Below are 15779 nucleotides of genomic sequence, written 5' to 3'. Positions count from 1 at the left end.
TTATTTCTTAGCTTCATATTGGTCTAGCGACATGGCGAACTTCGACTTCCGATTATCTTTGAAGAGATTGGCCTAAGACTTCTTTTGTTGAGATTGCTTGTCCCCTCCATTTTCATTAGCCCTGTTGCATTCTTCCATTAGACTATTTGCTGTCGGAGGTTGCTGTTCCGGCAGGGTCTCCCCTACCATCGCCGACGATGGTGGCCTTGGTACTCCTTGAGCCTGTCCTAGGAGAGGAATCTCCGATGTCCTAGGTGGCAAGTTAGCCACATCAGCTGCATGATCCACCCCAACTTGACGTTCCACCGAGTTGGCCACATATGCCCCATGATCTGCCATGTCATCGACCTTAGCATCAACCGCACCAACCACCTGAGATGAAACGCCAACATCCAGAGCAACATCATCACCTCTTTCCATACCACATTATACGGTGAAGCGAACTGTCAAGTTAGCCGTCGAAATTTCTATGTTGGCAAACCTTGATTCTTCAAATGGGACTTTTGCATGATTTTTGCTCAAGGGAGAATATTTGCAGCCTTTTTCCTTTTACCCATTGACAAGTGTTCAATCTCAATCACAAGTCAAAGATTGCAACGAAGCCTTCCAATGTCCAAATATACAATAAATAAAAAAACCCTTCCAATTATTCACCACAGATCACCGTGTAAAAATGGATGAGCAACATGCATGCAACCACCAAATTGAAATCAATGTCCAAGCAACCAAATGACCCACACCAAGTGCAAGATCAATTTCAAAATGCCACCGAAGATTTCCAAATCAAAAGAACTCCAATTAATCCACACCGAAGCTAAATCAGAATCCCATCAAAGATTTTCAATTAAGAAGAACTTCGATTAAAGTCAATATCCATTAACATTATTGTCCATTAATGTTGAATAATTTGCCCAAGAGATTCCTTCTTTGGAACACGCCGATCGGAAATGCACAGATTTTGAAAACACCGGCGAAACTCCAGCGAAGTGTGAAGCAATACTTCCTTCAGGCACTAGGATAGAGGAGGGGAAAGGGGAGAGGAGGAAAATCGAAGAAAACCAAATGAAAACCGAAGTAGAAGAGGAGGGGATAGGAATAAGTTTACTGAGAAGATGGACGGTAACACCAGTGAGAAGACAACACCTATGCTGGAGAAGAACCCTCCGATATAGCCAGTAGGATATGTTGGATCCTGTGGTTATTTTGATATGATTAACCAAGTTGGTTGTGTCCTGCTTTGTGTTTGATCCTTGTGTCTGAGTGTGCAGGAGATTAGGAGCATAGGAAGTCGAGCGAAAGATGCAACTAGAGAGATGGACGACACGAGAAGGGACCCAACGGGCTTGGTGTGTCCGAAGGACGAGAGAGCTGCGGAAGAGTACACCGGTGGGCAAGAAGAACGTGCACGACGTTCGAGGGACGTTAAGTCGGGGAGGAAGGTTGCTCGAGGAGAAGATCGGAAATTGGGTTCGGGTGAGCCCTATTTCGATTGACCATAATCACCCAAAAGAACGGAGCTTCGGAAGTCAAAACGAAAGAAAAAGTGAGCTGGAATTCATGATGAAGGCGCCTTCATCTTGAAGGCGCCTTCAATGCTTGTTGGAGGCGCCTCGGACCTGGCCAAAGTGGACGTTGAGCTTTCGGATAAAGTTTTATCCGTCCACTCGATGGGGGCGCCTTGAACATCCGAGATATAATTTCTAGAAGCTATATAAAGACCCTTGGAGCTAGGAATTAATAATCAATTGTTCAATCAACTATGTATTCATTCAATAGTTCTGAGCTGTTAGAGTGTAAAAGGCTTCTCCGCCTTAGTAAAGGGGACTTTTTCTAGTGCGTTTTTTTTCGTCCTGGATTAACAACTTTCTTGGTTGTAACCAGGTTAACCGTTGAGTCTCTGTTTTATTTATGTTTCTTTATTTCAGTTATTTTATTATTGCTATTGTGTTTTTTGAGTTGAAAGCACGAGGAGGGTATAGTTTTTTTTTCAAGCAATTCATCCCTTTCTTGCTGGCCTCCGCTGAACCAACAGGCTATCCTCTCTGCATCCTCCAACTCCACCCAAGAACCTCCAGAGAGATGTCATCCACCACAAGTGGACGACCACCACCAAGAGAAAAAATAAACTGAGGAGAGTCCTTCCATAATAGCCGAAGTAGTATACATACATCGAAAATTAATGCCTCACCGATAATAACTCCTATTCAAATACCAATTTGGTTATACTTATGGGACAAACAAACACAATGATAGATCCTAATTCTTAATAGGTGTAAAATAATTTATCACATTAAAATAAAATGTCTCTCGTAATTTAACTGTTTATTATTGGGTCGATGATATTAAATTGTTTATGATGAGCAATATAACATTTTATTTTGATGATAAACCTAATGACTAATTTTTCATTTTTTTCACAAATAAATAAATATAGGTTATATATATATATATATATATATATATATATATATATATATATATATATATATATACACGTGTGTTTTTTTAAGCGCTAGATTATATCAATAAATTTTTTATCTTTAGGTTCGAGTCATTGTATTAAATATATAAAAAATTAAATTAGATAACGTTGTCCATGGTGTTTTTTTTTTTTTTTAAGTTCTTAGTTATATCAATAAAATTTTATTTTTAAGATTTAGTAAAATTTATAGGATAATATTTCTCTCTACGTACATTTATATAGGTATAATTTAAACAAACATCGCAAAATATTAGGTCAGGACCGGTTCAAATTTGGAAGAGAAATAAGTAAAATACAATAAGTAATAAAAATAAAAATATTAATGTGTGTATATATATATTTTCTAAAAGTACTTTTGAAATGAGAGTATCTATTTTCCTGTTTGCTGTCTCGGCCCTCCAACATTCCAGCGAGTCGAACGGTATCCACGCGTAGAGACAGGGCTCCACCAACAACTCACTAATCGGCAGCCATGCGCACCCAATAATTTTGTTTTCTCAGACCCGTCAACTTCACCCGCCTTCCCATGGAGGGAGTCCCAGTGTAGGAAGTCGTGTCCTATTGCCGTAAAGTCTTCAAATTAACCAATGAAAATGAGACACGTTTCCACCAGACTCTTCCCTAACCCCTTCCGCGAGTTAGCGGACTCGCTTGACATTCTTTCCACGGTGAAGACTCCTCTTGCGGTCGTTCAAAGTAGCTCTCTGCTCGTCTCCCCTCCCTGGTGCCGCTTCTTTCTCTCTCCTCCTCTCTCTCGGATGGCGGTGGAGGCGGCGAAGGCTGAGCTCCTGTGAGGTTTGGTTCCCTGTGAAAGGCAAGTGAAGATCGACGAGAAGTGCCCGCGCGCTTTACGGACGCTCGGAGTGGGGATGGGGGTAGGCTACTTGTTCTGCTGTACAAAATCATCGAATAGGTATGCGGATGCGCTCATTTTTGGATTTGTGGTTTGATCCGTAGACGGAGGTAAAGATTGTCGTTATTTGTGGATGACAGTAAGGAGCCGGTGAATAAGGCGGTGCCGAGATGGAGGGTTTTCTCCCTCAAGGAGCTGCATTCGGCCACCAACAACTTCAATTATGATAACAAGCTAGGCGAAGGGGCGTTTGGTAGCGTGTACTGGGGTCAGCTGTGGGATGGATCTCAGGTAGGTTTGGCTGAATCCCTCATCGTTTTTCCCTAGCAAACAAAGATTAAACAGATTTGTCCTTTATTTTTGCGTTTTCTCGCTTTCATATGGTTCTTTCGAAGGAGTTTGATGTTTATCTGAGATGGTTTTATTTGACTGAGGTTGGATCGAGTTTTTCAATAGTCTATTGTTAGAATTTAAATCATGCTTTGTGCTAAATAAATATGATAACTGATCGCGGAAAAATAATCAATTGTTACCTCCCGTCAATAACCTCGATAAAATTTCTATGGCATGATGAAACCGGAGAGTTGAACATTGTTTATTTAGTGTTTGAAGTTTCAACTGCTGGAATAAAAGATAGTCCTTTTTCCCTCTTCCTTTTCTCCTTTTTCCCTTATCCGATTCTTTTCTTATGTTTTGGTGTCGCATCATACGAATTGGTCTGAAAACAATGCAAGTAATATTTGAGTAATAAAAAAAAGTAAAGCTGTTGACTGAAAAAAAAAATAGTTATAGGCATGCCCCCAACTACAATGCAAATTCGGCCATCTAACATAGACTGGAAAAATCTTAGAGACAATTGCATTTCGCAAACCCCCACGCATCCACACATATCCTCGTGCGCAAGCTGTAAATCAGCTTCCATCATCTTAGAGTCAGAGACTCATATTACAACTTGTGTTGAAGTTAAAAACCAAAAAAAATTCAAGGCTCACAAAAGTTACCCATAAATCAACATAAGACCATTTTTTTCCAGCATAGTGCGAAGTTGCAGGGCACAAGCAAAATTGCAAATTGGCTTTCAGTCAAATTTTGAAGGACTGATCTTTTTTGGTTTCTAGTTTCAATACAAGTCGTAATATGAGTTTATGATTATAGAGATGTTAGAAATCTTAAATTTATGGGAAAGGGATGCTAATTGATTTGCAAATTAGTTACCAATGATATATAAATCTGCTTGTGCTTAGAGATAATGGACATGCTAGTATTTAACGTGCAGTAGTATTTTAGACAACAGATAGAAATTGTGAATGGTAAAATGGCAATTTGAAAACTTTCCTCATTGATAGATAACACAACCATTAGCATCATCAAACAAGAAGGTTTGCATACAGTTGTAAGCTATGCAAGAAAAGGATTGATTAAGATCTTTAAAAATTTAGCCATTGAATGCAGAGTCCCATCATTTTCAATCAATCAATCGAATATAAAACTTCTAGCAGTTGCAAAGTCTCTTTCAAAAGATATCAACATTTTCAAGGTTAGTTCGGCTGATATGCACTCAATCATTTTGTACTATATTGTTTTCAATCACTTTGGCTAGCAATTTTCATTACAGGCTCAAATGCCTTGAGCCTTTAGGCTAGTTGGTAAATTAGGAAGCTGATACAGAAGATTTAAATCAAGTGTATCTGTTGTTCAATACTTACTCTCCTCCTGTGTTTTTCTTGTATATCACTAAGCTAGGACAAAAATGATCACATTAATATTCATTTATTTCCCGATCAGATTTAGCATTATTGATGTATGTGGTCACACCTCTGACATATAGCTAACACCATCCTTAACATTTATCCAAATCTTAAAATGGAAATCAACATTGCTTCTCAGCTAGATGAAATGTCAGCTCAATCTTAGTCTGGGAGTTGTGATGGTTTGACTTGTCCTTTAATAGGCTTTATAAAATTAGTACCTTATCTAGTTTATGTTCTAACAGACCCAAATTATGTGCAGATTGCAGTGAAAAGACTAAAAACATGGAGCAGCAAAGCTGAGATGGAATTTGCTGTCGAGATCCAGGTTTTGGCTAGAGTTAGGCATGAAAATCTGCTGAGTTTACGTGGATATTGTGCTGAAGGGAAAGAACGTCTCATAGTGTATGACTATATGCCTAACTTGAGTTTGTTGTCCCATCTACACGGACATCATGCAGTAGGAGGTCATCTTGATTGGGGAAGGCGGATGAATATAGCAATTGGCTCAGCTGAGGGGATAGCGTAAGTTGGTCGACTTTCTAGTATTGCTATTGTTTATTCGATGAAAAGGATAGACCCGTGCACGAAACTCCCACTAGTGCCATTGTTTATTTGATAATTTTAATTATTGTTTTCCCTTGGCAGTTATCTTCATCACCATGCTACACCTCATATCATCCACAGAGACATCAAAGCAAGTAATATCTTGCTCGACTCAGAGTTCCAGGCCCGGGTTGCAGATTTTGGATTTGCCAAGCTGATTCCAGATGGTGTAACGCATGTGACCACGAGAGTGAAAGGCACTCTAGGGTATCTTGCACCAGAGTATGCTATGTTAGGGAAGGCCAAAGAAAGTTGCGATGTCTACAGCTTTGGTGTGTTGCTTCTGGAGCTTTTAAGTGGAAGAAAGCCTATCGATCAGTCAAGCTTGACATCACACCAAACGATCATAGAGTGGGCATTTCCGCTGGCTCGGCGGCAAAGATTTGAAGAAATTGCAGATCCAAAGCTGAGTGGGAAATTTGTGAAAGGAGAGTTGAGGAGATTGGTGCTCGTCGCCCTCATCTGTGCTCAGAATAAGCCGGAGAAGAGACCTATAATGCTCGATGTGGTTGACATGCTTAAAGGAGTGTCAAAAGAGAAGCTACTCAATTTAGAAGACAACGAGTTGTTCAAGGAAGACCCAATCCCCAGTCACTGAAGGTTCACAATTTCAGAGGATAGCGGAAATTCTATGGATGCATGCATGGGTTAGTGATAATGTCCAAGTACACATCAGGATCAACTGGTTGAAGGCTGTTGTTAGTTGTTTGAGTTCGTTGGTTGTGACAGTGGAGAATCCAAGGTTTAGTTAAGTGATGCAAGTGTAGGTACCTTGAGATTCTGAGAACATGACTAGATACTGTATTATCTTATCCTCTCTCTCTTTCAAATCATAATACATGTTAAAGACTTTAAATACGAGCTAAGTTGATATATTTTCCTTCAGCTTGAACTTGGTGTTGGTTTGTATCTAAAAGAGAAGCTAATTGAAGAACTCTACACACTGAAATCAAGCCATGATGCATGGCTGGGTGGTGGTGGTTCCATTGGCGACTTTTTCAGCAGCTTTGTGCAGGGAGAGAGCACAAATGACAAAACCTTTGCACTTTTTTTTTTTCCTTTTATTTTTATCTTAGCTTTAAAACAAAAGGTGGGGAAAATTGAAGAAAGAAAAGGAACTTGCAGGTGATCTGATTAGTGGCCCCGTGTTTTGCGATGTGCAGTCGGCTGGCTTTTGCTTTTGGCGTTGCGTACACCAAGCTACCCTTCTTCATCGCTTGTCTGTCTCTGATTCACGCCATGGCCATACCTCTACTGCAAAAAGCCGGCTCCTGCTCTGCCTTCTGCTCATCTTGCATTCGACTCTCCAATTTGCACCTCCCTACCCTACGTGACAATTCAATCTATCCCTCATTTTTGATTGATGGACTCAATGATTGGTATTTTAGACATTGCACTGACTAATTAGACATAAATTGCAAGGGAAATAAAATTTCATTCTTTCGAGCTTCTAGAAAATTTGGCTAATGTCGACTCATCCTGAACATTTAAATTGGAGTATAAAACACTAATATTTAAGTTAATATGTGTGTTCTTGGAGAAGGAAATTGGGAAAGAAAATAGACAGAGAAAAATGACGACAGGTTATGTTTCTTATTTTGCATCTCTAACCATAATTCAACACAAAAGATAAAAAGTAGATAATTAGAAAAACAACACAACCGGAATCTTCTCTCTTTCTTTTTCATGTTCACTGACTGACCTTGGCAAACAAAGAGGAGGATGTCATAGAAACTGTTTCTCAGTCTTCAATTCGGCCACTCACTGTAATTTCCCACAGCTTCATTGAACTGCAATTCAGATATCGCATGCAGTTCAAGAAAGCTGTGGAAAATAACAAGGAGGACCATCGTCTACACAAATCATGGAGAAGAATTGAAGATGGAGGAGGAAAGTTGAAGATGGTGGCTACTTATAGGAGAAGATGAAAGAAAAGGAGAGTTTTTTTTTTTTGACAGAGGTTTTGGTGGAATTAAGAATGTGTGTGGCCTTACCCAATCCCAAGAAGAATACGGAGATAAGAAAATTTCAGCTGAAACTACTCTCACCTTGTCCTTCTGTCCCTCCGCCCTCCTCCTCACTAATTGCAGCAGATCACTCATCGCCACCTTCCACTCCATTAAAAAAAACTTCACCACTTGAGTTGTGGCAAGACAACACATTGTGGACAGGTGACAGAGCTGCTGCCACCACAGGCGCAGTTTGTGTTGTCCTAATCCAAAAGGGTTTATCCATTGTTGGAACCTCTGGCGGCACTCCGTCACTACTTTGTCTTAATTAATCAATTCTTCAGCAATTGGATTCCTAAGCACACATGTAGATCTTCCTCGGGTTCCATCCATCCATCGCTGAGCTGTCACTCGCAGCTCATCATGAAGCACAGTGCTTTTCTTTTCAGAATGCATTTGACAGTGAAAATTTTAAGCTTCGAGTTTCTCAATTCATATATATATAGTAAGGAAGGAAGCTATATATCCATTTTCCAGCGGAATTAAATTTTCCAAGAAACTTTGTCTTCCCATAAGTGATATAACAGTGAAACAGATCAGAGTTTGAATTAATCAAATCGGTAGCAAATGCACCACTCTCTCTCTCTCTCTCTCTCTCTCTGTAGCTTTCCATCTTGATGCGTCGACATGACAGAGTGTGTGGGCTTATTGTATGCGTTGTGCTGTGCTACTTCGAGTGCACGCCATCGTGAAGAATCAAAGAACAGAAGTTGTTCCACTCCATCTGCTCCACTGCGATCTCTGAGCCCAGTTTTTTGATCCGCCTTATGTAGCAACCACCACCACATGCCTCCTATGCCATCCCCTCTCCTCGTTGTTCCTCGTGGTTGAGATGGAGTACTGTGGACCAAGCACTGAATTATCAGCATTCTTTGAGCTCCATTAGCTAGCTAGCTAGCTAGCCAGTGTCTTCTATTTTTAAATGCTCTAGGTGAGAGAGATACTGATGGTTTAGGCTGTAATGGGGAACATGTCGCCCCTTAGCATGTGACAAATATCAGTGCAGTAGGGCAGGTTTGCATTAGCCACCTAAAGCATCTTGCTTTGGCTTTCGGAAAGAAGTCATTTGATTAAACTGGTTTTTTGCGGTCCAGAGTATGTTCCCTTTGTATGTATTGATGGGAACGAATGTAAAATAGGTAGGGATCATCTATTTTTACTATGTATATAAAGGGAACATCCTCTGGACCATAAAATACCGCCTCCGATTGTATCCACAAGAACCGGATCCTATGGTCCTTTTGTCCTGATCTGCTCTTGGATCAGGATAAGGAGATTGGTGGGAGGCAATGACCCCCACTTGTTAACAGATGGGGGACCATTATCTCCCACTAATACAAAGACTGGATCATGAATTAATCTAATCTTTACGGACCAGAGAATCCGCCCCCTATCCACATGGATAGTGACCTATGGATCTTTAATAGGCCGGTCATACAGAGCCGAGTCTGCCTGTGAACCAAATTGGGTTTTCTTATGAGTTTCGGCCCAATTTTTGAATTCGAACAAGCTGGGCCGGGCTTTGTCGACCCAACAAGGTGGACGCACGGATATTATAAGTTCCTCGTTGGAACCCTAACGAAGAAGCGGCTACGGAGACGACGGGAATTGCAGGTGCGACCATGGCTGGCGGTAAGATTCAGAAGAAACGCCATCAACAAGCGGCGCCGCCGCAGCAGCAGAGGTGGGGTGGGGGCGTCCCCTTCGAGAAGTCCAAGGGGCAGCATATCCTCAAAAACCCCATGCTAGTCGATACCATCGTCCATAAGTCCGGCATCAAGCCCACCGATGTCGTTCTCGAGATCGGACCCGGTACGGGTAACCTCACCAAGAAGCTTCTCGAGGTCGCCAAGTCGGTCGTCGCCGTGGAGCTCGACCCTCGCATGGTCCTCGAGCTTAACCGCCGGTTCCAGGGCACCCCGCACTCTAACAGCCTGAAGGTATGCTTTGTGTCTAATCCCCTTGTTTATCGCCCTTGGGGAATTTCGTTCTATTTTGCTGCCATGCATGTTGCCTTGCGTAGTGTTTTTTGTTCATTAATTTAGGGCTATAGATTTCAGATGATTTGCTAGAGTTGTCTCAAGATTGCATTTTGTCAATCTCCATCTTCTGTTGCAACAAATGCTTTTCTGGCTCTCATTACGCCTGTATTTAGGAAGAAAGAAACTATTTCTGCAAATATTCCAGTCTGAAGTAGGTAACACTTCAAATGTTTATGTGTTGCATCACTCCTCCGATATGGATCATCAGCGAATCAAGTAAACAAAGTTCCTACCTCCCATAGAATTTTCGTAGGCAACTGAGAAAGAAAACCAGCTTCACTTTTCTTCCCGTTTGGTTTGTGATTGAACTAAAAAATAAAATGGATGCTAATCTTAATATCAGTACAAAGTAGTTCAGTGTGAACTTATTTGCCATCTTTATAAATGAAATCATTTGGTGGAAGTTTTGATTCTCTAAAGTTTAAACATTGTTCCATTCTTCTAATGCATCATTTAATACATATTAACCTAGTTTCAGATGCAATGGTTCTGTTGAATTCCAAAAATTTTGGAAAGTGATAACAAGTTTTATTTTATTGTCTTTCAGGAAAAAAATATAATTGTTTTCTTGCTACATTGATCTTTTAGGTAATTCAAGGAGATGTGTTGAAGTGTGAGCTTCCATACTTTGATATCTGTGTTGCAAACATCCCTTATCAGATCTCATCACCTCTGACCTTTAAGCTATTAGCACATCGTCCAGCCTTCAGATGTGCTGTTATCATGTTTCAGCGTGAATTTGCGATGAGATTAGTTGCAAATCCTGGCGACAATCTATACTGTCGGCTTTCTGTGAACACTCAGCTGCTGGCACGGATTTCCCATCTCCTGAAAGTTGGACGAAATAATTTTAGGCCCCCACCCAAAGTTGATTCCTCTGTTGTGCGAATAGAGCCTAGGCGACCACTTCCACCAGTAAGTTTCAAGGAGTGGGATGGAATGGTGCGCCTTTGTTTTAACCGTAAAAACAAGACCTTGGGATCAATCTTCAAACAAAAAAGTGTGATTTCATTACTGGAAAAGAATTACAGGACTTTGCAAGCCTTGCAACTAAATAATAAAAGTCAACTGGAGGAGGATAAAGTGTCCTTAGAAGATGTTGCAGTTTTAGCAGACATGGTTGAGGACCTAAGCATGGGCAATAGTGATGAGAAGGATGATCAAGAGATGGAAGTAGAAGACATGGATATGGTCGGGGAGGATGGCAACGATGCCAGTTTTAAGGCCATAGTGTTGGGGATTCTGAAGCAGGGAGATTTTGCAGAAAAGAGGGCAGCTAAGTTAACACAGGTAGACTTCCTGTATTTACTCTCGCTCTTCAACAAGGCAGGAATTCATTTCTCTTGACCCACCACAAGTACAATTGTTCATGCAGTGATTTTCTTCTTTCTAGAAAATTTTTGTACTAGTCGAGTGCTTTCAAAGTGTTTATCTTTTCTGGGAGCTTATTCCCTCTTTTTTCTTTTGAACTAGAATATTTTTGTAATCTAAGAATGAGTGCTTTGTGCGAGTTTGTAGTAAGTTTTGATCCAATTCATGATTCCAAGGACCTCAAAATTGATCCAATTCTGTTTCTCTATCAAGATCATTTTTCTTCTTCATTTATTGTAAATGGTGTCCTAATGTAAGTCGGAAGCAGGATTAGTGTCTTCTTCAGCTACTCTGTCCCAATTAACAACCCTGATATTAGTTCAAAGCAACAACTGTGGCGGGCTTTGCAATGGTAAGAATCCTACCGCTCATTTTAATCTGCAATTCAGCATCACTAATTGGCTTTACTTTGTACAGCACTACATGAATCATTCCAAGAAGAAACTCCAGGTAACGTTAGAATGACACAGAACTGATTAATCTTCCTATTTCAGCCCATCAATCAACTTATTCCTTTCGGATTAAGGGTCTGTTGTAATTCTGACATGGTTTTCGAAGTAGGTAGCGCTTGCTCTTGTTTAGCATAGGATTAAGATTAAAGATGGTGAGTGGGCAACTTATTTGACCTCAGATGTAATCCGCAGATCCTCCATTGATGAGCTATCCAAGTCAAGTGATGCCCCGGTATGTCTGATTAATCCGAACTAATCTTCTATTGTGTTATGGAGTCGTCCAATTGTATAGTATCTCCTCTGTTTATCCTGTTCTGCTGAGTGCCTACTCTCTTTTCTGCAGGCAAGCACCCCAGTTGACCATCTCCATTAAACACCTCGCTCTCTACTCTAGTAGTCGCCTCCTGTGTCATGCATCTAGCCCATCTGAATTCTAGACTAGTCAGCCAACATGGCGCAGGCATCTCTGTATCCGTCGTGCTGTAGATGATGCCATGTGATATCTGCTCCACTCTGCAAATGACTGTACATGTGAGCTATCCACCTCCCAACCCAACCCTCTCCTCTGCCAGTGTCTGCATGTATACCGTGTCTGTGTGCCATATATGCAGACATGAGGTACCAGATCTGATATAGTACCAGATCTGAGTAAATATCTAAAGACTTGTATACATAAGTTTGGATTTTACGGAAGAAGTTCTACACCAATCTTCACTCCCTCAAACTTGACTATAATTCCATTCTTGCCAGATATGATGAATCATTGCCGACACAGCCAAGTGCTTGGCTTGCTAGTACCTCGATAGTGACGTGCAAAGACCCACAGCTACAATGAGATTTTGAACAACTACAGTGACTTTGATTTGTGCCATATAATTTATGGCACAAATCCTTGATTCTAAGGTAAAAAAACAAGGGGAAAAAAAAAGAGAATATTTTTATTGGAGCAAAGATGTCGCTTATCCCAAATGATCGAATATTACATTATAGATCCCACCGTAAAATACAGGCCCACGGAGAGAATATTCTTATGTTTGTCTTTGTACTGGGGCTTCTTAACTTTTCTTCGTTTGTAATACTTACAAAAAGCTAGATGGCTACTGGACGTATTAAGACAACATTACCCTTTCGCTCACTGTTGATATGCTTCTGCTATTTTATTGTAGACTATGACTTCTACCAGTTTTTGTCCTATCATTGTTTAAACTAATGTATCAGAATAACTAAACCTCTGCACTTGTACTGATTAAAAATGACTTAGCGTTAGCCTCTTTAGCAACATTTAATGTGGACTGAAAGCAATGTTTCCTACAGACGCAAGAATTATGATCGAACTATCAGTTGGAAAGGTACCTCATTTATTTGTCTTGCGTCTGCTCTAGGTTAGGAAGAAGAAATCAAATGGTTTGGATTGAAAGATTCGATGGTTGTCAATCAATAAATTGAGTATAATGACAAGCTACCAGACCTTAAGATCTTTATATACTATTTGACAGGTGATCCTATCCGAAAGTTAAAATGATAATTGGTTGGACATGTGGTTTTGGTATTGATTGAAAGAAGACTCCGCTATATCTTTGATATTGATTAGAAGAAGATTTTGTATTATCTTGTAAAATCAGGAATGTAAGTAGCCGCACAAGGGAAGGGATCTAGGTGTTGGCCCTTCGACGTTTAAGTCAGAACAGTAAATAAACTATAACAATGAGCGTGTTCAACCATGAAGCATCATATACCTCTTCTTATGGATAGAGACCTCATTTTATAGTCTCAATGTAGTGTTTATGCATGCATTCCAAAGCATATGCATGTTCTAAAGCGTTCTAGGAAAAGACAAGTTAACAAGTGCCCTTGACACCTTTCCTAAAGCGATCACGTAAATCTTCGATTGACATACTATGAGCTTCTAAAGTACTATTTGTTTTCTGTATATTTTTTATTATCGGTGGCATAAACTTCCAAAAGAATATGATAAGATATGTATGTGAGTCCCATTATGAGTCGATCGGGGTTCGCTTGACTAGGATATCACCAGCTTAGTCGTACTGAATGAAGCTAATGACCTGTTCTTCACCCGGCCTTTCTATCGTCGGAGAGACACATAATGCTCGATCGAACATAAGGTCCAATTAGCCAGGACGGGCGGTGGACCGGGTAACTTAGTATTTGACTCTTAACCTCAGCTGTAAGTGTTGAGGAAGGTCGGTTGGACGGTTCGGTTGGCCTTTATGTCCGATCGGCTATGATGACCCGCTCGACCAACTTTACATAATCTATACTCTGCAGTCTCGTAGTCCATCCAACTCTACGATTTTGACCGTTTGACTTTGACCTCTACGTCAGTTGATTTTCACTGCTTTCATCCACTTTTAGGGCCATCTCCATCACCATATCAACATGGTTGTTTTTTTTTTAAAAAGAAATTGATAATAAATAGACGACCTTTCCTAGTTTATGGAACAATTCTATTAATTTAATTCTCTCTAAAATCATTCCTTTAATTATTAAGATCTAAATAATCTTTCTTCGTTCATCTCATCCCGTCCATTAATTTAACATTTTTTAAATCTAGATCTTATTAATTTGGGAGATTATTGATTCAGTTCTATAAAATTTTATTGATCATCAAAATAAATCTAAAAGTATAAATGATAATACATATGAATGGCCTAGCGATCCCAATGGTTCGGATTTCTAACATTTTCTTAATTTTGAACCCCCGTGTACATAAGAAATCCGAAGATGTGTTTCACACTCTATCATAACCAAGGTCGTTAATTTAGCTCTTTTTACATGGAAAAAGGTAAAATCATCACCTTGATGGCCCCTCCATGATGACTCCATATTTCCTGAAAGAAGATAAATCACGAGGGTTTAGTTCAAAAACATTAGCGCATATAGGGGTGAGACAACTAGTGAAACATTCTACATCCGTTGAAAATTAACCTCAAACTTATATGTGACAACACTACTATATGAACCATCAATTCGTGGGAGATGTTAATTGTTTTTGACAACACTAAAGATCGATGGTCAAACATCATTCTATCAACTATATTAAACTTTATTCTAATTTTATTGTTAAGGATTCAATAATATTTATAATTGGATTAAAAATAGACATCGCTCATCATCTTATCGTCAATCTCATGATAAAATATAGATAGATATTTTACTCTAGTGTAACAACATGGGGAGATCAGGTTCAATATTACTAAACATGCATATAATTTAAACCTAATTTTAAAAATTTAAACTACTTAATACTATCAATAGTTATTAAGTTTGAACTAAAAAAGTATCGTATATTGGTGCAATCAACATTAATAATTAAATTTAGATTTTGATACATGACAAATGGTTAAAGTTAAATTATACATGATAATATATTTACCAAGTAAGAGAGGACATGATATTTGACAGGAAGTTCAGTTGGATCTGCAGGATGTGATAAACTGGTTGAAGTTCAGATGGGGCATCTGACAGAAAGATCTGGTAGGTCATACGACATGTTAAAAAGTTCTACAAATGATAAGTAAGGTAAGTCACTCAAAGAGAGAGATCCAATGAGGACGAATTCCAGTGGGACTATAGGTGTTGGTCCAACTTAGATCTATTTAAAAAATCTAAGTTATGACCAAGACTACATCTTAGTCGTGTTAAACATAATCTAATTCATAAATTTCATTGTGTGTGCTAACACTGTTTTTATAAGTATTATTTATTATTTTATACTAACATGTTTTACAAGAGTTAGAGCAAAAAATAAGTCTATGATGAATATTGCTCGAGACAACTCAATTAAACAAAGGGCACACTATATGAATAGTTATGAAGACGCCTCAGCTGGGGCACTGGAGGCGCTCTGGATGGATGGAAGAGCCTTTGTGCAAATAAACTTCATGAAAGAAGTTTCAGCCATTGGAGATTCCCTGGATTGATTAGATGCGTCTTAAGTGAGATTGGAGGTGCCCTAAGAGGATAAACAATAACGATCTCGGATCGGATTAACTCAAATGGAGGCGCCTCCAATGAAGTATAAAATAGGAGTACGACCAACTCTTTCCACATCTTCTGAACAAGCTTCTTTGATCATTTTGCTGTTCCTTTTCTTTGCTATCGCTCTGCTGCAACTTTACTATGCCCAGCTGATGCAGTCAAAGTGACACCAACCTCAAGTTATGAATTTTCCTTATTTTTATAATAGACCTTTCTG

At 39.5% G+C, this 15779-nt stretch overlaps 2 protein-coding genes across 2 annotated transcripts; both read left to right on the top strand.

The window, feature by feature from the left end:
* The first annotated feature begins 3142 nt into the window (after positions 1 to 3142).
* On the top strand, positions 3143 to 6574 carry LOC122000657 (PTI1-like tyrosine-protein kinase At3g15890). The gene is made up of 4 exons (XM_042555058.1): positions 3143 to 3395; positions 3476 to 3626; positions 5346 to 5608; positions 5732 to 6574. The coding sequence occupies exons 1-4, from the start codon at positions 3352 to 3354 to the stop codon at positions 6285 to 6287; spliced, it is 1014 nt and encodes a 337-aa protein (XP_042410992.1). The 5' UTR covers positions 3143 to 3351; the 3' UTR covers positions 6288 to 6574.
* Positions 6575 to 9284: 2710 nt separating this feature from the next.
* LOC122000656 (ribosomal RNA small subunit methyltransferase-like) lies at positions 9285 to 11323 on the top strand. The gene is made up of 2 exons (XM_042555057.1): positions 9285 to 9638; positions 10329 to 11323. Exons 1-2 carry the CDS (start codon positions 9321 to 9323, stop codon positions 11085 to 11087), a joined length of 1077 nt encoding a protein of 358 aa, XP_042410991.1. The 5' UTR covers positions 9285 to 9320; the 3' UTR covers positions 11088 to 11323.
* Positions 11324 to 15779: the final 4456 nt, after the last annotated feature.

Source organism: Zingiber officinale, chromosome 7A (assembly GCF_018446385.1).
Source record: "Zingiber officinale cultivar Zhangliang chromosome 7A, Zo_v1.1, whole genome shotgun sequence".
Lineage (NCBI taxonomy): Eukaryota > Viridiplantae > Streptophyta > Magnoliopsida > Zingiberales > Zingiberaceae > Zingiber > Zingiber officinale.
Note: the sequence above shows the minus strand (reverse complement) of the source record. Positions and strands in the feature narration are given on the sequence as shown.